The sequence below is a fragment of the Haliotis cracherodii genome, unplaced genomic scaffold (assembly GCF_022045235.1).
Source record: "Haliotis cracherodii isolate W230 unplaced genomic scaffold, xgHalCrac1.p SCAF_2, whole genome shotgun sequence".
NCBI classification, from domain to species: Eukaryota; Metazoa; Mollusca; class Gastropoda; order Lepetellida; family Haliotidae; genus Haliotis; species Haliotis cracherodii.
This window is the reverse complement of record NW_027266275.1, coordinates 66,914,159-66,923,786: the sequence shown is the minus strand read 5'-3', so window position 1 is coordinate 66,923,786 and position 9,628 is coordinate 66,914,159. Positions and strand designations below refer to the sequence as shown.

Sequence of the window (9,628 nt, the reverse complement as noted above, 5' to 3'; positions counted from 1 at the left end):
AACGGAAAGTTGACATACACCATTGAATAAAAATATTAAAAAGGCCTAGATAAGAGATGCAAATTTTCTTTGCATGAACATTCTGTAATGTAAATGGAATAGGGGAGAACCTAAAGTCCGTCCTCCAGGCAAAGAGTAGGGTTTGTTCTTTCAATAAATATGTATTAATTAGGAAAAATCAAATGAATTTAAAACAGAACGCACACAGCTGAGCATGAACTTCTGAGTACAGTAGAACATGGATATAACGAACTACAAGGGACCAGAGAAATCAGTTCATTATATCCGTTGTTCGTTTTATATGTTTGTATATGTATCCGCCATCTTGGACACACAAATGACAATACACGTATTTACAGCATTGATTTGTATTAGCAGTGATCACCTCATAGCATTCAACTGATAACATTTCATAAGATTCATTTAATAACATCAAATTCATAACATTTTCAGAACATTGTTAACAAATACATGTAAACATACTTAGCAAATTTACGATTTGCATGTGGGGAATCAGTGACGTTGCTCTGGCATGTATTTTCTGAAAGTTATTCAGCATCAAATAGTATTGTATGAACAATGTGCTAAACTTATTGCAAACAGATTCGGTTAACTATTTACATATACTTACACATATACACATCGTTGTGAATTATGATTTTGGAAAAGAAAAAAATTATAAGGCACTTCATACAGTCAATGAAAGAACCCATTTAGATCATGGATTGATATGATGTGTCAATTATGTTTTTTTTGTTTAACGCCGCACTCAGCAATATTCCAGCTATATGACGGTGGTCTGTGAATAATCGAGTCCGGATCAGACAATCCAGTGACTGACATCATGAGCATCGATCCACGCAATTGGGATGACATGCATCAACCAAGTTATCAACCCTGACCACCCGACCCCGTTAGTCGCTTTTTACGACAAGCATAGTCACCTTTTACGACAAGCATAGTCACCTTTTACGACAAGCATAGTCACCTTTTACAGCAAGCATAGGTTTCTGTACACCGGATCTTCCCGAGCCGTGAATCATGTAGTGCACATTGATGCACTATGACATACATGTGTCTGCCGTTTTCAATCATCGACAAAAATGGCATGTTCATATACTATTACAGCGTTAAGTGTTCATAAAATAAGTACATAAAATAATGGTAATTCACACGACTGTGTGGTGGTACAAAGTGTTCATGACAGTATCATCTGTATCACTTTCCACAACATAGTGAAAACATGTCCATGTACTGCCTGTTGTCTGGCCATAACATATGCTGATTTAAATGTCTGTACATTGCTTAGTACAAACACAAACTGATAGTATGATTTTGATAAACATGTTCTGCTTTATACAAATTGGTCATGAGAAGATACATATCTATCCATATTGTAGATGTTACAAATACAAGGCACAAATATCTACAAAATACTGACTATTGAAATACACTGTGATAATATGAGCATAAAATGTCTTTTCATTTTCACTATCCACAAGAAATGAACTGTCATGTCCTGATTGTGTGATAGAAACTGTTTGTGAAATGTGTTGAATTCTTCTTTGAAGGAAGCAGTACTAACAAAATGCTGAATTATGTTGTTCACATTGTCAACTTTGGTATGTATAACATCTTCCTCTAAATATTTATCAACATTGTCTTTTGAATAGTTAAGTGACATCTGAAGTCTGATGATGTCAATGAAGGTACGGACTATATTTTCAAGGTTTCTTTCTGGGTGTGGATGTAAGTTGTCTCTTCCTCCTTTGTCCTTTCTGTGGAGTATCTTCTTGCTTTCTCTTGCCATCTTTAATTTTAGTTTGGATGTCCTGTACATTCATATGGACCTCTGGTCCAAAGTCATATTCGACCTCTCCTGTTTTTGTTATTTTGAGGCATGAGGAAGCCATGAAATCCGGCAGATCAGCATCATGGTATCCTGCTGTCTCCAGGTACTCTACCTGGAGTTGGATCAGGTCAGCTAGGCGATGGAGAGCACTGGTAGGTGGCATCCATGTTTCGGCATTTCTGAGCTCAAGCTGGGAGATAAAGCTGTCATCAGATTTCTTTTTCAGTTTCATGCTCACCGCTCTTACTTCTTCTACGGTAACAGAATTTGGAGATACATTTTTTGGACAGTAGAGATGTTTTACGAAATCTTCATAAATATCTTTGTCAATTGAGGGTTGTGTTCCTTTCGAAATCTGGAAAAGATTTTGCCTGAAGTGACTGCTGGATAGGTATGTCTTCAAAATTTGGGTATGTGAGATACCTTTGAATTTGGGGATGAAGTCATTCCCTCCAATGCAGAGACCCAATGCCAGCTTCACTCCTATGTCTGGATCTTGGTATTTGTCCTCAAAAAGTTGAATGATGGCTGTGATGTTGTAGATATCATGAAGCATATGTGGCTTCTGCAGAACCACAAAAACTTCATTTATAAAAGAGCCATTGTCATCACGAGGCCAGTGCTTGGATATGGCATAGAGATGAATGCAGACAGCATCAATGTCACCTGATGTAATCAAACTGACAACTCTTTCGCCTGCTTTGAGATCAGATCTGCTGGCTATTAGCCAGTCTACCTGTGACATTTCTGCTTCACCTTTACGTTGTTGAACATCCACCAGAGCTGTAATGGTTGGTTTTTGACTTTCTTTGTCAAATGTACAACGGATTGGCGTTGCATAATGTTTGCATGTGCAAGCTCCATCACACGTACAGGTGTGCATTTCAAGTTCACTGTCGATGTCAAGTGTAATGCCTGGTGGCAATAGCAGGTCTTTAGCGTTAGCTGCAACATACTTGCTAATGAGAGATTTCCCAAATGTTGTTCCAGTTATGACATCTCGTTGAAATCGTTGCTGTGTAATGGCATCATCAGCTGGTTTCAGATGGGTAATAGAAGATACACTGCAGGCCTTCTTTCTCTGTTGCCTTGTGCCTGCCTTAAACTGATCGGGAGTGAAGGAATACTTCTCTTCACAGAGCACTATTCTCTCCAAATTTGGCATTTTTGACGGTAGGGGACGCAATATAGCATTTTGTACATAGTGCAGATATTGCTTTCCTGTGATAACTTTACTTTTAAATTTCACTCCAGCAAATTCAAGGGTAACTAACTTTACATTACCTGTCAACCATATTGGCAAGGGTCCTTTAACAGACTCAATGACACCATGTCTGTTTCCTGCCTGACAATCTTCAATGCATTTCATGAGAGCATTCTTCATAGAAGTTGATTTCTGGACCTTAGGTTTGCTGCAGTCTGGTTTCACGAGTGCTTGGCACATGTTCATTTCTGAGGAAAGGCAATCCGTTTGCTTAACTTCCCGTCTGATGGCCTTGGATCGTTTCGCTTCTTTCTCATCTCGTTCAGACTGTTGGACGTATCTAGAAGCTTTGATTGTCCTCTTGATGGTAACACCTTTGGATCTCTTCACTCTGCTGAGCAGTGGTTTAGGACCTTCCACTGTCATTAGGCTTGGAACATCAGCAGAGGATAAACCAAACAGTTGGTCATGACAAATGAACTTTTGTATCAGATATTCGCCAATTGCTCTGGTGTCATCATCAAGAATTTCTCTGGACAGTAAAGACCTCTTTTCAGAATACATGTTGAATGGAGTGGTACAGGCCTCCAAAGACAAAGAATTCTGGCGTAAAATTACTTCCACTACCCTGAAAATGTGCTCAGCATCTACGTTTGAAAATAACCACTGTACTCCGTCATTTTCTTTGGTCTTCTCCTTGGTGGAATGGATATCATTGAACGCATCAATAAGCGACATCCTTCTTGAAGCAGATTCAAGAGATGAGCCCGATCTAAATCCCTTCAGTGCATCTTTGTGGTCCATCTCCCTCTTGGTATCACAAGCAAAATTTACCGTACTGTTCCCAATAGGTGTTGAGTACAGTGTCTCCTTTAGCTTCTGGTGGAAGATGCCTGCTGTATAGTGATGAGCCAGTAGCCTTGCACAATAGGGAGCATACGAGGTAGCACCATTCAAGAAAGAAAACTTCAAAGATGACTTTACAGTTCCCAATAGGAGACTGTATCCTTTGGAGCCCCCGAGCCGTTCTGAAACTGAAATAGCAACTACTTCATTGCAGTGTGTCATCATGTCATAATGGAGGGCAAAAGTAGCATTCATTTGCCTTCCTTTATCCATGAATTGCATCATTCGTTCATCCCATGTCTCAGAGGCAGTAGTTGACTTTCCTGTGATCAATTGCCATGTGATTATCTTCGCATCATCATCATCCAAAGACTGTATAAATTTCAGTAAGAATGCCATTTGCAATGCCTGAGCAATTCTTCTAACATGTCTTGTGGCTGTGTCGATGTGATCAGCTGTTAGTAGCTTTGACCATTCTGTGACATCTTGATCTCTCATAACCATGAGCAGCTCCACAAGGCCAGCATGTTTGTATGCACTAAACAAAGTATTCACCTTGGACTTTCTCAGATGTAAGAGGGGAAACTCTGGCAAAAACTTTGCATACTTTTTGTTTTCCTTAATCAAGGACAACAAATTCATACCAATTTTGTTGTCTGGTCCTAAAAGTATCCTGTCAAGGCAAACATCGTATCCAAGATTATCATCCAGCTCAGTCTTGATCAGAATATCATCCAAGATCTCCCTAAGCTTGTTTATGTCATCATCTCTGCCAGATGCTGGAGGTGGATGTCTGGTAAGCAAAGGAGGGGGTGAATACTTCTGGAAGCCAAATGCAGTCATGATGTTTTCATCTCTTGGTGTGTCATCATCTAAAGTCAACTGATCTATTGAGGTTTCTAGCAGGGAGTCATCTAAACCTGTGGCAATCCCATCCATGGTTGTGTCTGCACTGTTGGCATCACCAGCTGCTTCTTTTTCTAGGACATCAACAGCTGTCATTATATCAATAAGGTAGTCCTCTTCCTCACTATCAGACTGGCCTTCAATGCAATCTGGTAGGTCACATGGGGCAATCTAAAGGAGAAAAACATTTTTGAATTATGACCACCCTTTTTTTGGTGTTAGTTGTGTTTTTCATATATAATTGTTTTAACATACATGCATACATACATACATACATACATACATACATACATACATACATACATACATACATACACTCGCACACACTCACACACACACTCACATTCACATACACACACACAGATTCACACGCACACACACACTAACACACACTCACATGCACACTCTCACACACACACTCGCACACACACACACTAACACACGCACATACACTCACATGAACACACACACACACATGCACACACAGATGCACACACACGCTCTCGCACACACACACTCACATGCACATACTCACATACACTCGCACACACACTCGCACACATACACTCACACTCACCCCCATACACACACTCACATGCACACACACATTCACACACTCACACACACGCACAAACACTCGCGCGCACACTCACACACACACTCGCACACACACACACACACACACACACACACTAACATGCACATACTCACATGCACACTCTCACACACACACTAACACGCACACACACACACTCACATGCACACAAACTCACACATGCACACTCACACAAAACACTCGCACACACACACACACTCACATGAACACACACACTCACACACTCACATGCACATACTCACATACACTCGCACACACACATTCGCACGCACACACACACTCACACTCACCCCCACACACGCACTCACATGCACACACACATTCACACGCACATGCACACACACGCACACACACACGCACATACACACACACTCGCACACACACACACACACTCGCACACGCACTCACACTCACCTGCAATGGAGATTCCACATCATACATTGTGACATCTGCAGCAACAGAATCAACAACATCTATTTGGTCCTGGGATTGTACATCACAGCCTTCCTGAAGATCTTCATTTTTTTCAGGTGTCATTTCCTTGAAATATGTCCGTAGCCATGCTGTTTTCGTACACAAGCCATCTGAAAAGTGTAACAATCTTCCTTTAATTCTGTGGATGGAACATTATTAACTTTGAATAGAACTAAGAAGGTAACTGTAAATAGGCAAATGTATTTGGTTTTCTGCTCATTACAGAGTATAGGTTTTTCAAGTATTTATGTAAAATGGGAAAGACTTATTACAAGTACAATAGTAACTATGCTTACCATCTAGTAGTCTCCACAATCGGGTACTTCCCCATCGGCAAATCTTGTGAAATATTCCAATACTGGTTGTTTCTTGTGTGGAAGGATTCAGAATGACATCAAAAGCTTCAGGTTTTGACAGTGATATTTGTCGTTTGCATTGGCATGCAAGTGTCCCGTTGCATATGTTTGCATCATGCCAAGATTCTGTTTCAACTGAATCCTTTGGCATGCCTTGCAGTGTTATTGGCAACATGCAGAGCTGTTTCGAACGATGTTCTCCTGGGCTTGGGTCACTGTGGTACTTCAGGCGGACAAGATTGTCAAGCATCAGCACTATGTGGCATCCTCTCATGCTCACCATGCCCTTCACTTCACCTGCTAAGGTATTATATGTGAGAGGGTGTTCCTTGATATAGGTTGCAAAGTACAAGGTGTCATCAATGGATTTGCTTGTTAAATTTCTTTCAGCAAGGGACAAAGATGTTGTTATTCCAGAAGCACTTGTTATTGAGAAGACATTGCTTATGCTATGGTAGTTCATTAGAAGCTCATCAGTCGTTGCCTGCTGCAGAACTCCGATAAAATTCTTGTTGTAAGTATTCAATAGCAGGTCATAAGCTGTATAGAGTCGTTCCAATTTCTTCTTCATGGTCTTTTGGGTGTTATTAGATTGGTGAATGGTATCTTTGTTGATGAATGTATCCAAGACGATTTTCACAACCAGTGGTACATCCAAAGTCCATTCCTTAAGGATTTCAAAGTTAGAGACAGAGAGTGGTTTCGGTAGATTTGCTGTGAAACAAGATCGACATTTTTCACGGGAATCGAGGGAAATCTCTGTAACTTCATTTTGTGAAAGAGCATTGAGCTGCAGAAAGCTTTCACTTTGAAGTTTCTTCATGCGAAAGTCATCATGAAGACTTAACCTTGCAATTTGGCCATTCTTTTGGTAATATGGTTCAAGTGATCCAAGTGGAAACAACACAATGAGATGACATTGTAAGCAGTGCTCTTGATTCAGTCTACTGGTAATGATCCTTTGTAGAAGTTCAGCATTTCTTTCCTCAATTGCTGTGTTACATTCCACAAACACCTCCACAAGATCTTGATGATTTTTGGTTGAAACACAATGGCAACTCACGCAGGTGACTGATAGTATTTCTCCAGGGAAAATGTTAGTTAGATCATTCAATATTTGATTTTCTACAATATGAGGGCGATGACGAAATGTTGCGTATATCTCAATGCCTTCTGCTTCAATGTGCGAACTATATCTGTCTAGTCGTCTTGTGATTGTGGATTTTGCAGTTTTCAGTATAGCACTGCTAAGATGTTTTGCACTGGCAACTGTTCCAAAATATTCCCATTTTTTGTCAGTGGTATTATCACGCTCAGTCGCTACAATGTCATTTGCAAAGTGCAACTCAAACAAACAAATGTAAGACCACTCCTTCTCTGTGAAATGCTTCTTGTATAATATTTCCAAATTCGGAACATCTGATTCAATGGCAGTGTAATCAATAAGGTAATTGATATCATGTGTAAATTGTGATGTTGCAATCTGTTTATATAAGTCAAATAATGTTCTTGAGTTTGTTTTCTGTTGGCCTCCAAATATACTGCTGTGAATGCTCTGTGTTATCTTTGAGCATATTCTAAAGTCATCACTGTGGTGACAAATGTATTTTACAATTGCAACTGTATTGAGAAAAATTGCATTTCCGTCTGTCTTGATATAATTATTGCGATAGGAAGCAACTTCTCTTCGGATATTTTCTTTTTTTATCTTTATTCTGTCTTCTTCATGGTGTTCAGTTCTCAAAAATTTACAGAAGTCCTCAATGTTGATCCATTTGTTCTCCTTATCAACTAAAACCGGTATTGTGCTCAGCCCAAACATCCTTGTAAAGCAAGCCTAAAAGAAAAAGTTTGCTTGCTGGTATTATGCTGTTTTTTCATACCCAAATTAAGTTTCAATATGGTTTCAAAGAGTGTATACATTATCAAGGAATTAGTTTATCAAATATACAATTAATTATAATTAGGTTAGATAATTCTGTTTGGATTTACATTTCAACTGTTTTTCTCGAAAGTAAATGGTAACTGGTGTGTATGTTATCATTTCTCAATACATATACATCTCTAAATAAATATATATTTACAGAAGTCACAAGGAATAACTTAAAACATTACTCACCCAACTTCATGATGTATCCAGGCTCATAAATGTAGCACTGTGCGTGATGAATATATTAACTTCACTGATAAAATATATTCTCTCACAAGATATTTCTATGTCCACGTGTGTACACAGCTTGTTGAGAGTAAAACAAATCGTAGTGGGAGAACCATGGAATATTAACTGTAGCTAAAATTAGATTGTTTATCTTTATTCAAGTTAGCAAGAAATCCTAAACCATCCAGATGCTGGAGAATGTCTCCCGCACCTCACCCCAACCCCCCAGTGTGTTAATTAATTGTCCACCAGAAAATTGGTGTTGACAGCAACAGAGATCTTAGATGTGCTCAGATCGAGCACTGCTAAGGGGGTTGTACGTAGGACTGCACACCTAAATGACGTGATGGTGTAACTAGAGCCTCTCTCTCTCACTGCAGATGTCGCCACACTTAAATGACGTCTGTAGACGTAATGGTGAAACCAAGGCCCCTCTCTCTCACTACAGATGTCGCCACACCTCCATGACGTGTGTAGACGTGATGGTGAAACTAAAGCCCTTCTGTCTCACTACAGATGTCGTCACACCTCCATGACGTCTGTAGACGCGAAACTAAGGCCCCTCTCTCTATACTGAAGCCACCTGACCGTGGACGTGTTTGGCGACAAGTTTGGAAGGTGTGTCCTATATCTCCAGTAACATAACAATATCACACAACTAGATTTAGTCTGTCTCCACTTTAGATTGTTCCTTGCTTTCTTCTGGCCGTCTAAGTGCTGTCCATCGATGTCACACCCTGGTTGCTAGTGTTCCATCCTTTTTCCCCTGACTCTGATTGTGCTGTACTTGCCCAAGCCTGGCGTGTGTTCCAAGTATTACTCCTGACCTGTATCCCCCCGGACATCAATATTCACGACTTCAGGGCGACCAGCCGTCTGGACAGCCTAGGAGTGTATTATTCATCAACCTGTAGTATGCCCGAGTATGCCACGTCGTCGGCGAGCTGTCATTGTCGCAGGAGATACGCATACATCTTCGAGCACGTCTGGGGCACCTTAGCCACAAGGTTTAAGAGGACGTTACCGTCGTATACAATGGAGGTCAAATGTTAAATAATCACGTGTATGCTAATCACTGTGAGGAAAGGTACTTCAAACACGGTTAGAGTCACGAGTGGTACATTATAACTTTAATAATGAGTTTCAAAAAACAAATTGATAAAAGTGCGGCAGCAGGAATGTTTTATTGTTGTAAAGAAAGTGTTCAATCCATCTG

General features: G+C 40.1%; 1 protein-coding gene across 1 annotated transcript; it reads right to left on the bottom strand.

Moving 5' to 3' along the window:
• Nucleotides 1-1,724: 1,724 nt before the first annotated feature.
• On the bottom strand, nucleotides 1,725-5,961 carry LOC139468472 (uncharacterized). Its single transcript, XM_071250442.1, has 2 exons — nucleotides 5,839-5,961; nucleotides 1,725-4,979 (listed from the first exon to the last, which is right to left on the bottom strand). Exons 1-2 carry the CDS (start codon nucleotides 5,959-5,961, stop codon nucleotides 1,725-1,727), a joined length of 3,378 nt encoding a protein of 1,125 aa, XP_071106543.1.
• Nucleotides 5,962-9,628: the final 3,667 nt, after the last annotated feature.

Bases quoted from the DNA above. Each gene is read 5' to 3' on its own strand.
- LOC139468472 (XM_071250442.1), bottom strand. From the start codon at position 5,961: ATGACACCTGAAAAAAATGAAGATCTTCAGGAAGGCTGTGATGTACAA. The intron at 4,980-5,838 runs GTGAGTGTGAGT...TTTCTCCTTTAG, and splicing joins ATGTGGAATCTCCATTGCAG to ATTGCCCCATGTGACCTACC.